The sequence below is a fragment of the Oryzias latipes genome, chromosome 13 (genome assembly GCF_002234675.1).
Source record: "Oryzias latipes chromosome 13, ASM223467v1".
In the NCBI taxonomy this organism is placed as follows: Eukaryota; Metazoa; Chordata; class Actinopteri; order Beloniformes; family Adrianichthyidae; genus Oryzias; species Oryzias latipes.
In genome coordinates this window covers 7,901,431-7,919,637 of record NC_019871.2, presented here as the reverse complement: position 1 = coordinate 7,919,637, position 18,207 = coordinate 7,901,431, and the positions used below count along the sequence as shown (strand labels likewise).

The window sequence follows — 18,207 nt, the reverse complement described above, 5'->3', positions numbered from 1 at the left end:
GGGCCGGACTCACACTCATATGCATCAGCTACTCACACACACACACAAACACCGCACCCCCTGAAGGCTTAATCCAAAAATGAAGAGAGAGCACTCATCCAAGGAAACAACAGCTACATCTTGTTTATTCTTGTACCCCATAAATCAGGACCTTATTAGGTGACTCTCGTCCAGCCTTTAGGCAGGTAGGTTCAGATTTGTGTACACTCCTCCTCTAAACCCTCTGCAGGAAGTAGTGCCCAGACAAGCGACAATAATACGACACGATTGTTCACCTCAACTCTAAATAGCTCGGGTTCACTCAGCCTCTAACTGCACTCATACTCTCATTACACACCCTGTGCTTCACACAGTGCCTGTGCATTTCAGGAGGGGATTAGTGGATCACTTCCTCTGTCACTTTTAGTTTAGTTAATCGAGTGTGTTTGACTGGAAGTGGGTTCTTTTTTTGTTGAACAGCAAGAAGCAGCTCATTATTAAGTCAGGTCAAGATTTATTCAGATGGAATTTTGTAACTTTCAAAGATCTGCTTTTTTTTAGCACAGATCGCATGCACATTCTGGGATTAATCTGGATATGTATTTTTCAGAAATATGTGGACCACCCACTGCTGGAGGCGATTTTAAAGTCCTATGACAAGATGCCTGAAAAATTTCAATCAATTAGGTATGACGCCATTTACATGAGGATTTTTTGAATGAAAAAAAAAAACACTTTTTAACATATTTTTAATAAGTCATGTTTCTTTTTCAGGGTCTGAATCATGGGAAACGTTGAGAGCCAAAACGGGTACCATGGCTTCTACAGCACTGGACGTGGCTATTTGTCACGTAAACACATGTCTAGATCCCTTCGCATCTCCAATAAACAGCCCAGACGTTCTCGTCATGCTTCATCTGGAAAAATAGAGCACAGGAACTCAGAGACCAGCACACGCTCAAGTAGCACCCCAAGCATCCCTCAGTCCCTGGCGGAAAATGGCCTGGAACCCTTTAATGAGGCCGATATCCTTCCAAGTTTTGGAAGTCCGATTTGGGTGGATCGTGTGGCCATGAGCCTGAGGCCTCTGTCGTTTCACAATGATCTGGCTAATCCTTCAGTGCACATGAACACAATGCACATAACTCTACCCGGTCCCACAGCAGAGGAGGCACAAGATGAAGATGAGTACACAGCTGATGTTAAGTATCTGCAGAAGACTTGCTCCAAAGAGACCGTCAGCTTCAAAAAGAGGTCCAAATCAGCAGACATGTGGCGAGATGACAGTCTGGAGTTCTCCCTGTCTGATGCCAGTCAGGATCACTTGACCAGCACTGAGGAGATCATTGACATGGCCAACGAGGGAGACTTCACTGACTGTGAAGGCCACCTCCAGTCCATCCCCACAGACTCCACAGACAGGGCCAACTCTCTGGATGAGCTGTACAGCAACACCGGTCCCACTCGGAGGCAGCCCCACAGCCGCTACGCCAAGTGGCAAGACACTAACAAGTCGGTCAGAGAGAGTGACGATGATAAGATACTGTCCCCATCAGAAGAGGACGGGAGCTCCTACGGTGCCTATACTCTTCCCTGCCGACGATCCCACTGCCTGTCTGAGGGCCTGAGCACCCATGAAGCCGCAACGTGTGCCAGTATGCAGGGCAGGAGGGCACAGACCATACAGGTAACGTTTTGATTCAAGTTACACTGAAGTCGTCTTTAAAATACAGTATTTTCCGCACTATAGGATGCACCGTATTATAAAGCGCATCGTCAATGAATGGTCTATTTTCAAGCTTACATCATTTTACCAAACTATAAAGCACATTAAATGAGACAAAAGAGACAGATATAAGTCTTTCAGTCAGACTTTTTAAACTGAGTTCACAGTAACTTTAGAACTTGTTTATTGATTTGGTTGTGACTTCTGGATGGCGTCCCTTCTACATCATGAAAGTGTCAACCGTTTGTCTGTTGATCGTGGAGGAGAAATAAATAATTGTGGTTTGTGCCTTGCCAGAATCTTGCGACAACAAGTCTTTCATATATTAGATCAGAGGTGTGAAAGAAAAAGCCTGGAGGAAGATTTGCAACATTTTGCACCCATTTGACATTTCACACAAAGCCTCTTCCAAACGTGCGCTAGTATCAGTTAGCAACAGCTCAGTGTGAGCACCATGTTATGCTACATTCACACTGGCATGCGTCACATGCCAGTGTGAATGTAGCATAACATGTAAAAGAAAACAGTCCGTTACCACTACATGCTAGCTGCGTTGGTGTATTCCCAATAACACCCAACCTTGTTTGCAACTTGTACAAAAAAACAGACTAACATTTTGACAGAGGGGCATGTACCTCTCATAATCTCTTTGACATCAGAAAGCACAACCAGAATTGATCCTTTTATAAGATGCTCTGGATTAAAAGGCGTACTGTTGTTTTTTGAAGAAAAAAAAGGTTTTTAGGTGCGACTCATAGTGCAGAAAATACTGTATTCAAGTTGTGTAATTGTAGAAAGCAGACCAAGTGTTTTGTCCCTTGATTGACAGATAGGTCAGCTCTCAGCTGTCTGAACTATTGGAGCCTCCTAAAGGTTATTGGAAAGCATTTACATTTCTGAGACATCACCAGGAAGACAACTCTATGCTACAGTTTCTTGGTTGTTTTACATAGAAGAGAAGATGAGGAAGGAGGGTTCCAAGTCCCTCCCTGTTAGAAATGCTCCAGACCTTTGTCATGATAATGTGAGGGAGGGCCCATTGAAGAATGTAACAGTATAAAGTGTGTTTCTGGTCCTGTCACAACGGGGCTCCATCAGCCTTGGTGAATGGAGCGCATGATTGGGTCATGTGACATATTGGAGATATCAAGCTCAGTGGAACCCCCTTCATCTCCCAGGAGCCTCTGGCCATATGAGGAGGAGAAAGCGAACCCTGCAGTGCCGCAGGCAGAGCAGTCTCCAATTCTACAGCAGTGGGGGTTTTAGACAAAAATCTCAGGATTGGGCAGCCTGCAGGCTTTTTTTTTAAACATTAATAGTGTTATTTTTGCAACTTGTTTGCTTAGATTAAAGTAGTAGATGGTTGTTACCAGTGGCTGTAGTAAGGGATGAAGAAAACATGCTTTCCATGTGGTCTCACCTGTCTTGTGCCTCTACCACCATTCAGGATGTCACAGGTGGAGAAGGCAGCGAGTATGAGGACAGTGGAATCGACGGGGTGATGCTGGGGGAAGAGCACCAGTCTAGGCGCTACAAGACCATGTCGGCCTCCTTCTCTGTTTACTCCATGCATGGCAGGAACATGTTCGCTGGCAGTGACAGTGGGAGCAGTGGCGGCGGGGGCGCCACAGAACGTGTCCAGGGCGTGTATGAGAACTTCCGCCAGGAGCTGGAAATGAGCTCCTGCCAGACGGAGAGCATCGAAGAAGCAGGCTCCGCCCTGAGTGACGAGCAGAGCACGATGACCTCTGCCTACCAATCAGATCTGCTGCTCAGTGTTGTCCAGGGAATGGTTCGGAAAGCTGGCAAACTGGCGGTCAAGAATTTCCTTGTTCATAAGAAAAACAAGAAAGTGGAATCAGCTACAAGACGCAAGTGGAGAAGTTACTGGGTTTCCCTGAAAGGTGTGTTATGTTCTCTCTGCTGCCATATAATAACAAAATTCTGTTACTGTTGAAACTCACACACATGCTGGAAGTAATATTTTAAAAATTAAGCTCCTGCTGGATGTAGAAAATTACCTCTTTTGGCTGCACCTCTTTATCTTGGCCACTAGAGAGCAGAGTAAAGTTGCTTAAAGAAATCTTGAAGGGTGCTGCTTTTCTCCTGGGACTGCATCCAACAAGTGTCTATTGTGTACATTAAAAGCTTGCTTATTTTGGTTTCCCAGGATGCACCCTTTTCTTTTATGAGACCGATGGCCGCTCAGGCATTGACAACAACAGTATTCCCAAGCATGCCATATGGGTGGAGAACAGCATTGTCCAGGCTGTGCCAGAGCATCCCAAAAAAGACTTTGTGTTCTGTCTTAGCAACTCCTTGGGAGATGCATTTCTTTTCCAGGTAAGGAAAAGCTGACATGTATTTAACCCTTGAACCTATTTCTGGGAGTGAAAAGAATTTACTTAAGTTTTTGCATTCAAGTAGATGCTAAAATAAGGTAAATTTGGCGCCAAAGTGGTTTAATACGTGTTTTTTATCATTAGGCATCAAAGGGTTAAGGGTTGTTTTTACAAAATCAAAAAACAATATAACAAGGGAGTGGTGTACTTAAGACATTTTTTTAAAAAGAGATTCCTACAGTTTGCTCACCTCAAAATTTCCAACTAACCTCCCACTTTTTGGAACTTCTTACCTATTTTACTCATAATGAAAGAGCCTATTAGTAGGGCTGCATAGATATAGAGATATAGAGTATGCTGATCCTCATCTGATCACATGATAGGAAATCAGCCCGATCGTGTGGTTTCAAACTCATTGGATTGGATATTTGGATATTTATTTCATTCGCATGACTTTGATCAGCACTCTGTATTTCAAGGTTAATTATCAAAGTTAAACACCCCAGTAGGCTGCATATATAAAGCGCAGCAAAATTCAGCACCGGCTTGAGCAGGAGGTGTTATTCTCATCGGCTGCTTTACAGTCGATGAGAATAACAGTGCATTCTGTGCAGGTCTGGCATTTCAAAAGCGGGTAAGGGCAAAACTCTGATTAATACGACAAACCTCATTAGGCCTCTTAAAAACAAACACCCGCCACAAAACATGGAGTTCCTAAATCAACACAATCCAAAACGACTCAGCCCACGCTGTACAAACAATGACGAGAGCAGGAGCAGGCTCAAGTCAGACGAGGTAGAGATTGTGGTTTTTATCGAGAAAAACATACATTTATATTCTTTAAGTCAAACTTAAGAGTGTGGTTCCAAAACACACATTACTGGCCTCATTTTAACACAGTTGTACTTTAATATGCTGGTTTGTTTACATGCCTGCTGGGTATTTTAGGTTGAGCTGCTGTTTTTATTTAATTGAAATTTATATTGAAATTTGCACTGTTTTACAAGTTAAAAGATAACAATTTGTTGGACTTTTATTACTAGATTGTGTAAGCTTCTTTGATTTGCGAATAAAACAAAAATGGGAGAATTTGGATCTGTTTATTTTGCAATTCTTCTATTTTTTAAACAACCACTCTGATGAAAATTGTGTTTTTTGGTCTATTTAACATTTTCTTGTGGGGGGTTTCTGAGAATGAAGACATATATAAAGAAAATCAAGCTTAAAATTGAATTTCTAAGTATTTCTTTATTTAAATTGTTGGGGATCAGGAGCAGACAAAAAAAAACTTGGAGCTGTGACCTAGAAGCCACAAGCTCCCTGCTCTGCTCCATTCTGATGTATCCATTTGCAAATGACTACATCTATCTACCGTTATGTCCTGGTTTTCCTTTTCCGTGCTGAAATCTGGCTCAAAACTGTACGGCTAGCAATATTGTTCTCATTATTGTTGCTCCGGTAACGTTAGGTTTGGGTTGTGAGGGGCAGTGATTTTGGCTAAAAACAGCTTACCGGTAATCATAAATAAATGACCACCATGAATGCTTTTAAAATAAATCAAAAGATGATCGCAGAGGGATTTTAATGTTGTACAAAAGTATTGGATTGGGATTCGGCAGATCCTCTAAATCAAAAACTCCTAATCCTTGCCACAAAAACCGGATCGGGACATCCTGTGTTAAAACAGACAGGTCAAACGAAGTTTGTTGTTGCTTAATCTCAAGTCCCACTTTTTTAGTCCAGTACTATTTTCTAGATGCAACTTAGTGTTTTGTGTTATGTGTGGCATTACTTTAAAAACATTACATGCTGTCCGATTGCAGACCAGCAGCCAAACGGAGCTGGAAAACTGGATCACAGCCATCCACTCAGCATGCGCCGCTGCCGTCGCCCGTCAGCATCACAGAGAAGACACAGTTCGACTGCTGCGTTCAGAGATCAAGAAGCTGGAGCAGAAGATCGACATGGACGAGAAGATGAAGAAGATGGGGGAAATGCAGCTCTCAGCCGTCACCGACACCAAGAAGCGGAAGACCATCCTCGAACAAGTAGGTTTCAGGGTAAACCTGTTGGTCGAACATTGTTTTGCCTTTCCATTTATTTCGAGATTAAAGTTTTACTTATAAAAGAAATTAACACAGTTGAAGCCATCTTTGGAGTAAATAGAAACTGATTTCAGCTCAATTCTTTTCATTGTTACTTTCAATATTCAAATTGTTCTTTTTGCAGTAAGAAGAAAATCTGAATTTTTGTCTGTGTTTGATTCCATGTTTTTCTCTGGGTCTTGGAAGCCTCCTTTTCTGTAAATCTCAAACTTTGTGCTGCACTGTGTGTGTGTTTTTTTACCTTTAACAGAAGACAAGTTGTTCAAGAAACCAATTTATTGAAAGTTATAAAGAATTTTCCCCTTCTATGAATTACCTTAACAACTATTTTATACAAAACAAATGAAAAACTAGGATACATATGGACATTTGGAAACATTATTTAGAACATTATTTGGAAACATCATTATCTGACAAGATTTATTCTGTCCAAGTTTATAGTGTCTTAAAAATGTCTGCTCTCTCTGGGAGGATATCAGATGGGCTTTGTTTGGTCATTTTGGAAGCTCCTGGCATGTTTGGCAGCGTCAGGTTTCAAATTGTTCGAGCTGAATGGATTTAAGACTCTGCTTTTGAAAACTGAGGGAGCTGAAACGCTCCCAAGCTGTTTCTGCAAGTGGAATGTGGAGTGTTGTGTCTTTGTTGCTGGGCTGCTTGGCCTTCCAGCACTGCAATGGCTGCTTCTTCCAAACACCAGCTCAGAACCGTGACTGAGGGGGGGTCACCCAGTAAATAATCACAATGTCCTGCTCTACTGGCCCAGTAAACATTCAGCCATCGGACAAAAGAGAAGGCAGATTGTTATAGCTCTTTGAGGAAGGGCTAATAGAGTTTCGGGGGAAGAAATTAGACACCCTGTTTTAATCCACAGTTGACAAACAAGAGTCTTCATAAACTATTTATTGATTGAATTATTGTGTCACCCTGCAGATCTTCCTGTGGGAGCAGAACCTGGAGCAGTTTCACATGGATCTGTTTCGCTTCAAGTGCTACCTGGCCAGCTTGCAAGGAGGAGAGCTTCCCAACCCCAAACGCCTCCTGGCCTTCGCCTCTCGCCCCACCAAGGTGGCGATGGGCCGGCTGGGTATATTCTCGGTCTCCTCCTTCCATGCATTGGTACATATCCTCCATTTGTTATTTTCATATTCATACATTTACAGTCTTGATCTTTACAATCTTCAGTCAAATAGCCATGTTGTGCCTCTAAAAAAATGTTTTTTTCTTGATTGTTGGAAGTTAGCAGCTTCAATTTGCACTTAAAAAATCTGCTTTAGGAATCCAAATTACCCTAATTCTTTATTATCGACAAATTTTCAGTTGGTTGACATTAGGGCCCCAGGACTCTGATAAAAGCCAATTGTATCCTGGTTCCTTATATCCCACTCCAATTACAATTTGATCTACCGTAAAACTATTTCCAGCACTCTTTTAATCATGATTTTGCCGTTTTTTGCCAAATTCAAAGAACTTGTGTCATTTTCTAGGACATACATGTAGAGCGGTAGTTTATTAAAGGTTTGCCTTTGAGTTTTGGGCGGGACTGCTGACGAGGAGTAAGCCCTTACTACACGGACCCCAAGCAGTGCTGGAGCTATCCAGAGGTAGTTTTGAGCCAGGTGTCAGCTCGGATGAGGAAAACAAAAAAATGTTCATGGATCTTTTTTTCTACAAGCAAATGCATCAGATTGGAGCAGAGCAGGAGGCTTGTGGCCCACCAATTGAAGCTTCTACATCATAACAAGATTTTTCAATGAACATTTTTTTGTCCCCAACTGATTTACAACGATTTGAATAAATAAATACATAGAAATGAATAAGAACATGTTAAAAACACCAAAACGCAATTTTCATCGAGGTTGGTCTTTATGAGCATGTTATTGTTCATTTTTATCCACCTATATTCAAGATTCAAGATCTATTAATGTTAAATGTACGATATATTTTATGTACAGCACAATGGAAATGTATTTCTTCTCAAACCCCTACGCAAACAAACCAACATTGAAAAGACACGGCATAAAAATGTTAATAATAAGCAAACATAATAACTAATGAGTGCAATGCAAATCATACTTATAATTCAAATTTGAATGATTTATTCATTTTACGGATGATTTCACTTAGAAGGGACAAACAACATGCAGGAGGGGTATTGGTCTAACTAGCTCACTTCTCTTCTCATTTTGAATAGACTTTGGCTCCCCTAAGTAACATACTTAACTTATGGATGAGTATAAATAAAAGCTTCAAGTTTTTGTTTTTATTAAATATTTTAGTAGTCATTCCTTTTATGGACACTGACTGTCATAGTCTATCAAGGTAGGACACTCCGCATGTTAAGAAGTAGCAGCAGATCAAAAACACTTATCTGATTTTTTTTTTTTTTTTTTATCATTCTGGGATCTTTCTCATTCAGCTGAACCGATGCGGTGCTGCAGAGCAGGTGGGTGGGAAAGCTGGCAGTTTTGAATGTCAAACAGGAGACAACTGCTAACAGCCCACATACTGCTTCACCCCCACCTGCCACCTCTACGTTTTCATCAATACCTGCATCCCACTGTGACCAAAAAGAGTTTCCAAATGTTTACAGGACCCAGGGCTGCAAGTGCCCTGGTCATGCTCAGAGGATACTTGCCAGTTTAAAAAAAAACCTGCCAGAAGCAAATCAAAAAATAAGCAGCCACAGCCCCTGTAACTATTTATCACCGAGTTCTACCCGACCTGCAATGCTCCTTTTCTCCTTTCAGTTGCTCCGTTTGGAGCTCTTCACAGGAAATCATCTCTGTGATTCACATATTTGATTTGGCTTTAGTTTTATGTCCAATGCTCTTTCCTGACACAGCAAGCTGCATTTTTCTGGACCTGGGACTGGCATAGAAACACACTGGATCATGCTTCCTTGTGGTTGCATTGACTATTTCAGTAATAAAAGACCTCCATCCATCCATCCATCTTCCTCCGCTTATCCGGGACCGGGTCGCGGGGGCAGCAGACTGAGCAGAGATGCCCAGACTTCCCTCACCCCAGCCACTTCCTCCAGCTCCTCTGGGGGGACCCCGAGACGTTCCCAGGCCAGCCGAGAGACGTAGTCTCTCCAGCGTGTCCTGGGTCTTCCCCGGGGCCTCCGCCCAGTGGGACATGCCCGGAACACCTCTCCAGGGAGGCGTCCAGGAGGCATCCGAACTAGATGCCCGAGCCACCTCAACTGGCTCCTTTCGATGTGGAGGAGAAGCGGTTCTACTCCGAGCTCTCCGCGGGTGACCGAGCTTCTCACCCTATCTCTAAGGGAGCGCCCAGCCACCCTGCGGAGGAAGCTCATTTCAGCCGCTTGTATTCGGGACCTCGTTCTTTCGGTCATGACCCATAGCTCATGACCATAGGTGAGTACTGGAACGTAGATCGACCGGTAAATTGAGAGCTTTGCTTTTCGGCTCAGCTCTCTCTTCACCACGACGGACCGATAGAGCGACCGCATAACTACGGACGCTGCTCCGATCCGCCTGTCAATCTCACGCTCCGATTTTCCCTCACTCGTGAACAAGACCCCAAGATATTTAAACTCCTCCACCTGGGGCAAGGACACTCCACCGACCGAGAGATGGCAAACTACCTTTCTCCGGTCAAGGACCATGGCCTCAGATTTAGCGGTGCTGACCCTCATCCCAGCCGCTTCACACTCGGCCGCAAACCGCCCCAATGCACGCTGGAGGTCCCGGTTCGATGAAGCCAACAGGACAACATCATCTGCAAAAAGCAGAGAGGGAATCCTGTGGTCCCCAAACCAGATCCCTTCCGGCCCCTGGCTGCGCCTAGAAATTCTGTCCATAAAAACTATGAACAGAACCGGTGATAGAGGGCAGCCCTGCCGGAGTCCAACGTGGACCGGGAACAGGTCTGACTTACTGCCGGCTATGCGGACCAAGCTCCTACTCCGGTCATACAGAGACCGGACAGCCCTCAGTAAGGCTCCCCGGACCCCATACTCCCAGAGCACCCCCCACAGGATGCCACGGGGGACGCGGTCGAACGCCTTCTCCAAATCCACAAAACACATATGGACTGGATGGGCGAACTCCCACAAACCCTCCAGCACCCTAGATAGGGTGTAGAGCTGGTCCACTGTTCCACGACCAGGACGGAAACCGCACTGTTGTTCCTGAATCCGAGGTTCGACTATCGGACGGACTCTCCTCTCCAGTACCCTGGCATAGACTTTCCCAGGGAGGCTGAGGAGTGTAATTCCCCTATGGTTGGAACACACCCTCCGGTCCCCCTTCTTAAAGAGGGGAACCACCACCCCTGTCTGCCAGTCCAGTGGTACGGTTCCCGACCGCCACGCGATGCTGCAGAGACGTGTCAGCCAAGACACTCCCACAGCATCCAGAGACTTGAGGTGCTCAGGGCGGACTTCATCCACCCCCGGGGCCTTGCCACCGAGGAGCTCGTTGACTACCTCAGTGACTTCAGCCCGGGTAATGGACAGCCCCACCCCAAAATCCTCACTCTCCACTTCTTCAAAAGAAGGCGTGTCAGTGGGATTGAGGAGATCCTCGAAGTACTCCTTCCACCGCCCGACAATGTCCCCAGTCGAAGTCAACAGCTCCCCACCTGCACTGAAAACGGTGCCTGTGGAGAACTGCTTTCCCCTCCTGAGTCGTTGGATGGTTTGCCGGAATTTCTTCGAGGCCAACCGATAGTCCTTCTCCATGGCCTCACCGAACTCCTCCCAGGACCGAGTTTTCGCCTCCGCAACAGTCCGGGCCGCAGCTCGCTTAGACTGCCGGTACCTGTCAGCTGCCTCTGGAGTCCCGCAGGCCAGCCAGGCCTGGTAGGACTCCTTCTTCAGCTTGACGGCATCCCTTACTTCCGGTGTCCACCACCGGGTTCTGGGGTTACCGCCGCGACAGGCACCAGAGACCCTGCGACCACAGCTCCGAGCAGCAGCAGAGACAATGGAGGTGGAAAACATGGTCCACTCGGACTCAATGTCCCCAACCTCCCCCGGTACCTGTTTGAAGTTCTCCCGGATGTGGGAGTTAAAGACTTCCCTGACGGAGGGCTCAGCCAGACGTTCCCAGCAGACCCTCACAGTACGTTTGGGTCTTCCAAGTCTTTCCGGCCTCCTTCCCCGCCAGCGAATCCAACTCACCACCAGGTAGTGATCGGTGGACAGCTCCGCCCCTCTCTTCACCCGAGTGTCCAAGACACAGGGCCGAAGGTCACCTGAAACAACTACAAAGTCGATCATTGACCTCCTGCCTAGGGCGTCCTGATGCCAGGTGTACTGATGGACACCCTTGTGCTCGAACATGGTGTTCGTTATGGACAAACTATGACGAGCACAGAAGTCCAATAACAAAACACCACTCGGGTTCAGATCAGGGGGGGCGTTCCTACCAATCACACCCCTCCAGGTGCCACTGTCATTGCCCACGTGGGCATTGAAGTCCCCCAGGAAGACAATGGAGTCCCCCGTTGGGGCACTTTCCAGTACCCCTTCGAGAGACACCAAGAAGGCCTGGTACTCCGAACTGCTGTTCGGCCCGTAAGCCGAAACCACAGTTAGAGACCTGTCCCCCACCCGGAGGCGGAGGGACATGACCCTCTCGTCCACCGGGGTGAACTCCAACACTTGGCGGCTGAGTTGGGGGCTCACGAGTAAGCCTACGCCAGCCCGCCGCCTCTCACCTTGGGCAACTCCAGAGTGGTAGAGAGTCCAACCCCTCTCTAAGGACTGAGTTTCAGAGCCCAGGCTATGTGTGGAGGTGAGCCCGACTATATCTAGACGGTATCTCTCAACCTCTCGCACCAGCTCAGGCTCCTTCCCTCCCAGAGAGGTGACATTCCATGTCCCAAAAGCCAGGTTCCATGATCGGGGTCTGGGCCGCCGAGGCACCCGCCCTCGACTGCCACCCAAACCACATTGCACCGGCCCCTTTTGAGGTCTCCTACGGGTGGTGGGCCCATGGGAGAGTGGTCCCACGTCGCTCCTTCGGGCTGTGCCCGACCGGGACCCGTGGGAAGAGCCCCGGCCACCAGGCGCTCGCCTCCGAGCCCCGACCCTGGGCCTGGCTCCAGAGTGGGGCCCCGGTGACGCCAATCCGGGCGACGTAATCGGGTCCTCGTTGTTTCTTTTCATCAGGGGTTTCTGAACCGCTCTTTGTCTGGCTCGTCACCCAGGACCTGTCTGCCATGGGAGACCCTACCAGGGGCTTAAGCCCCAGACAGCTTAGCTCCTGGGATCACCCGAGCTCTCAAACTCCCCCACCACGTTAAGGTGGCGGTTCACGGGGAAGTAATAAAAGACCTAATTATAGATTTATTTTCCTTCAACTTTGACTGTTCATACACATTTCTAGAATATCCTAAATGTATCATCGTTTATTTAACTAATTTCTGTTTTTGTCAGCTCTGTTTAATTATGCTGGTACAAGTATTGTACAGCATTTATAGACTCTTAACAGGTGATACAGTTATATAATGATATGAGGTCAAATGAGATATTTTTTAGAAACTATTCACTCTTTTTTTGCTTTGATTCTGGTCTGCAGGTGGCAGCTCGCACTGAAACTGGAGTGCGGCGGCGAACACAGGCCACGTCCCGCTCCTGCAGCAAACGCCGGAGCAGGTTCTCCTCCCTGTGGGGCCTGGACACTACCTCAAAGAAGAAGACAAAAGCTCACCCTTCAGTCAGCCAGGTGCGTGTCCTGTCAAATCTTTTAGACAGTGATGCAGACAGACCTGCCACACAAAGATCCTTTACAATTATGCCTTAAGCTGGACTACTTAACTTTATTTCTGCACCTGCAGGTCTTTGCTGATGGGGAAGAGTTTGAGAAAAAGCCCCCAGAGTGCACATATCTGGATCATGTCAAGGAAAACTCAGTAAGGATGCAGGATTTACTTCTTTTTAGCACACTTGTGCATTGAGATGGAGGTTAGGCACAAGTGGAACTCATTTAAACGGATACCAGTTAAATGTATTCTCCTGATTTAGGAGATATTATCATGTACAGTAAATCAGTTAGATAAGGTCTAATAGTGTTTAACATCTTTCTGATGTTTCTGTTGAAAGAAAAGCAAGGAGGAAACTGTAAACAATCTTCCACGACCCAATACTGAAAGTGATATTTGGCTCCCGGACCACCTGACTCCCTCCTGGGTCTGCCTGCCAAATGATCACCCTGTTTTAACCATAGTCCAGCCGGGGGAGTCTGCGCTCTGGGTTCTTGAGTCCATCTGCAAGGTATTAAAACCAGATCGCGTTTGCAGCCTGGTGCACATTTCAGTTTTCTAATTTTTTATCCCAATAATAATTGAGTGTAAGGGGGATTTTGTTCTTTTTTTTTGCTGCAATTATTTCACATAATATTCTTGTTTTGCATTATTCCCACAGGCTCATGAGCTCGATCCAACCAAACACTACCTGAGACTGAAATTTCTCATTGAAAACCAAGTGCAATTCTATATTCCCAAGCCAGAAGAGGACATATGTGATCTGGTACGTGACTGTCATCTAACAGTATTTTTTCCTACCAACCTTTTTTTTTTACTGCATATTCTTTATTATGATTGTCAAAATCTTTATCAAATTAAAACAATATTCGCAGTCTGTCCATAAAGAAAAAAGACAGCTGACTTAAGAAAATTTTACCAGTTAACATTAATGTTAATAAAAAAAATATTAAATTAGTTTAAAAAGCAGCAGTGTGAAGTCTTCACATGAATGCTTGGGTCAATACTAAAAATTAAATCTGTTTTGATTTGATTTGATTTTTGATCTGAAATGGTTTATTTCAAGCAATCAAATAGAAATAATACACAAAAGCTATACAATCATCCGTTATACATTCATACAGTAACTAATCAAACTTAGGAATAATTAGGCATATTAATAGATATTGCTTGAAAGGGAGTGGAAGGAAGCGAACTTAAATAATCCCACCCCGTTATACTGTAACCATTTTATTACATGATTTATCAATGTTGTGATTTTGAAAAATCACATTATTTAAAAAAAAGGATTCCCCCAAAGATCATGTTTTTCTATTTTACAAACAATGTCAGTCTTTTCCAGAGATGATTATGTTGTCCACATTTGAATAGAAGGTGCTTTTTCTAAATGCTTTTTCGAAAGTTTTTAAAACACCAGAGTCAATAAGCAATTAATATTTTTTGTTGTATAAAGAAATACTCAGAAATGCGATTTTGAGCTTTCTAAATAAATGTCCTCCATCATGTAAAAATTCCACAAAAAAGAAGGTTAAAAACAAGAAAAACAAGCCATTCCCCTTTTGTCTTCAAACATGCCACTATTCTGTTATTGCCATGCAAATGTTAATGCCAGTAATTCTTTGTTGTGGATTCTAACAATCCTCATTTTTTTTTGTAAATATGATTGCTTGTATTTTCATTAAAGGGTCAGTAATCTGGGAGGATCAAATGCTAAAAAAACCTTTTTGGACAGGAATGATCAGAATGTATTTTCTCATAATCTTGTTTCAGTGAAGAAAAGCTGCAGCAGAAACAAAGCCAGAGCTGTTTTGTCTAAGAATACCGAAAATGAATGCTCTCGTTTCCTGCTGTCAATAACCCACCCACCACGCTGTGATTGAAGCCGGCTGCTGTTTCAGGATTTATATAATATGTTCATTTTGTTCTTCACAGCTTTACAAAGAAATCGAGCTGTGCTCCAAAATAACAAAAGTCATCCAGTTTGACAGAGATGAATCCTGTATGATTGGCTATGGTAAGAAGTTTTTGTTGAGTGGACTTTTTTAGTTTTGTGCAGAGTTATTTTTTCTGACCTTTACATGACTTACTTTTCAGAGCATTTCCACATGCATTAGTCATCCTCCTCGCTCCTTCTGAACTTCTTCTCCCACCTACCATGTTTCCCTCTCCTCCTCAGGTTTCTCCATCTCGGTGGTGGAAGAGGACGGTGTGCAGCAGCTCTATATAACCGACGTAAAAGCGGGAGGACTAGCCTTTGCAAAAGGTTTACAGTTTTTTAATAGTTCTTGTCCAAATGGGCGCTCTGTAAAACCAGGTTTTCCACGTGTTGCATTGACAGGAAAGCCAAAAGGTTGCCATGTTTTTTCCTCTGATCTCACTTTTGCAAATGCATTAACAGATGCTAACTCAGCGGGTAAAGAGAGGTTTGGATTATGTGATGTTTCTGAGGGATGTTGATTACTGTAATCATCAGAAACCTGCTTCTCGTGAGTCGTCTTTGATGTTGCACATGACATCTAAATGAGATATTTTACACTAATGACCCGGAGTCACCCCTCAGATTAGTCAGATGTTAAGCTTTTTTGATGGAGGTGGTCAAAGTGCAGAATGTCAGCAGATATGAGAAACCTGCAGAGTACTAGAACAGATCAGTCAGAGTTTACTTTACTTTAAAAACAAAGACGGGACTTCAGCTTTTTATTCATATTGAAAAAAGTTCAGAGATTTTTTTGCATCTTTGACTTGTGCAGATGTTCAAGGACTTCTTTAACATTCTAGGTTTAAACGCCGGCGATGAAATCCTTCAGCTGAATGGAAAAGATTCCCACAGTCTCAATTTCTCCGACATGAAGGCGGCATTCTCTCAAGCTTCGCTGGCTTTGACGGTCAACACTCTGCCCTCTGTTGAGCGCCGGCAGCTCTGCTACCTGCCGCCACGGCGCTCCGACGCGGCAGAAGACCTCTACACTGACATCTTCTCCCAAAGTCAAGGTGAGACATATTATAGATTAAAAAAGTAAGTTACCGTGTCCTGCAGGAGCACCCAAACCTCTGTTTGCATAACGTGCATAAAGTTTTTCCATGTCTGTAAAATTGCATTTAAATAAGGAGAATCTCGTTATTATGCATTTGATTAAGATAGTTGTGCTACATTATATTTTCCTTATGACACAATTTACTGTTTTTTTATTAACTACTGAATAATCAGATATTTAAAAACGTAGTCATAATTTGTTTTAACTGTTTTTGTAGGACTGACTTGGTGTTCTCAGCATGTCCTACATTTTAATAAATAATCAATTTTATTGCACCCATTACATGGCAACTTATTTTACTAATTCTTTTGAAAACTAATTTTTGCTGTGGATTTTACTATTGCCTTTTTTTTTCAAATTAGCAAAAACAACAAAAAACACAAGCATGCAGCATCTGGAAGACTTTTTTATTTATTTAGGATATTGTTAATACAATAGTTAATTCCAAAGTCCATGTTGTGTGTTTTATGAAATAAAATAATTGAAAAAAAAGAAACTTTATGCAAAAAAAGTAGACTTTGACAGTGTTAAGGGAAAAGTTTAGAAAAATATGAGTAAGAACATACATGTAGCTGTTGTAATAAGGATGGACTTTAACTATTTCACAGATTGTGTGGTTGTTTGGTTTTGTCTTGTCATGTATGTCGTATGTCTGAGTTTCGTGTCCTGCAGAGGAGGAACCTGCTGAAAAACAGTTTTATATGGAATCAGCCCAATTATTTGTTTAATCTATTCATGTTTTGTACAATAAAATAAAAAAATAAAAAATTATAAATATAAAAAGCTCCCGAATTGTTACTGCAGTTTGTAAAGCTGTAACAATAGGCTCATTTGGACACAATCTATGTTAGGTTATAATGGATGAATGAGTCATCAGTTGCAGATATTGGTGTTTATCAGCTCAAGGCTCATGAACAAAGAATTCCTAAATGAGGTAGAAATGAAGAGGTAGGCAAATTTGAATTAATTGTTCATAATGCAACCAAAGATTTCATTTTGTGACATAATTGTTCAACATTGCAAAGTTTTTCTGCAGGTTCCTTCATCATGAAAGCTTTTGTGAACTATGAAAAACAAGTTTCAAGTATAATTAAAATTTCCAAATGCTACAAAAGTGACCAAACCAGGTTTGTGAAATAGATAACTGTTTTTGTTTGGATGCAGAGGAGATCCTGGACGACAGAGTAGGACTGCTGCTGGAAGGCTCAGCAGACAGCTTGGATGATGACGACGAGAGCTTCAGTGACTTTGATGAGTGCAGAAAAGTAAGTGCCCAGGAAAAGAAAAGACACTGAACAGCTCGCACACTCGTTTCTTTTTCATCTCAGCTTTGCGTTGTTATGAAATAAAGGTGCTCATTAACATTTTGCCGCAGCACAGTTTGAGTCACCATCTGTTACTGGCTCACGTTGTTTATGAAAGCAGTGCAGCCTTCTTTAAAGGACAAAGATTCTTGTTACAAAAGCGTACCAGGTTTGGGATGTGATAAAACAATGAGAGAAAATGGTAACAAGCAATTTGTTGCTGCTGGAAAAAAGTACCTTAAAGATTAATATAAGATTAATATACTGTAAAGACCAAAGGTTTGGACATACCTTCTCATTCAAATGAATGGGAAGGTGTGTCCAAACCTTTGGTCTGAACTGTGTATACATGTAAATAAAGAGGAAGGTTTTTTTTTTCTGTGGTTGTTTAAAGTCATCTACAGGTAAATAGATTTGAAAAGGACTACAAACATAAAGTCAGCTAACTTTACTAAGTAACCTCATCGGCCCTTCAATTTCCCTTTTGAATCCCAGCATGTCACATTACAGCCTATTCATTCTTTCCCTTTCATCTACACTGTAAAAAGCAACATCTTATCTGATACTGTAGGCCTTTTAATAGCAGAAACTCATAAAAACTCAAAAGTTTTTTTTTTTTTTTTTTTTTTTTAACTTGTCCTGTCCAACAGCTAGGCAGACAGATGAGAGCTGAGGGCCTCTTGGGTTGGACATATTTTACTTTAACAAGAGGGGTTATTAATCTTCAGACAAACCAAAGGTATGTCTGAATAAACCCCTTTTTGTAATTGGGGCCAAACTTTATTAATTTCAAACATGTCTGAAAATCTTTGGTGTTGGACCGGACGGAAAAGGAAAGAGGGGAAGAAGAGAGAGGGACGTTAGAGAGAGGGGGGGTAGGGGGTGATAATAGGAGGGGAAGGGGGATAAGACCATGAAGCAGCATAAAGCAACAAGTTTACTGGTTGTTAATCATTATGGTAAGGTTTAAATGTAAAAAAA

At 43.3% G+C, this 18,207-nt stretch overlaps 1 protein-coding gene across 1 annotated transcript in view; it reads left to right on the top strand.

The window, feature by feature from the left end:
* Positions 1–18,207, top strand: part of LOC101174366 (T-lymphoma invasion and metastasis-inducing protein 1) — a 54,323-nt gene that overhangs the window by 18,174 nt on the left and 17,942 nt on the right. The window contains exons 3-16 of the mRNA XM_011482332.3: positions 590–666; positions 754–1,666; positions 3,153–3,609; positions 3,876–4,048; positions 5,871–6,095; positions 7,083–7,268; positions 12,704–12,850; positions 12,963–13,037; positions 13,228–13,398; positions 13,549–13,653; positions 14,820–14,901; positions 15,064–15,150; positions 15,666–15,878; positions 17,087–17,187. Of these exons, the coding sequence (XP_011480634.1) occupies positions 764–1,666; positions 3,153–3,609; positions 3,876–4,048; positions 5,871–6,095; positions 7,083–7,268; positions 12,704–12,850; positions 12,963–13,037; positions 13,228–13,398; positions 13,549–13,653; positions 14,820–14,901; positions 15,064–15,150; positions 15,666–15,878; positions 17,087–17,187 (2,925 nt within the window). The 5' untranslated portion in view covers positions 590–666; positions 754–763. The remainder of the gene's footprint in view (positions 1–589; positions 667–753; positions 1,667–3,152; positions 3,610–3,875; positions 4,049–5,870; positions 6,096–7,082; positions 7,269–12,703; positions 12,851–12,962; positions 13,038–13,227; positions 13,399–13,548; positions 13,654–14,819; positions 14,902–15,063; positions 15,151–15,665; positions 15,879–17,086; positions 17,188–18,207) is intronic.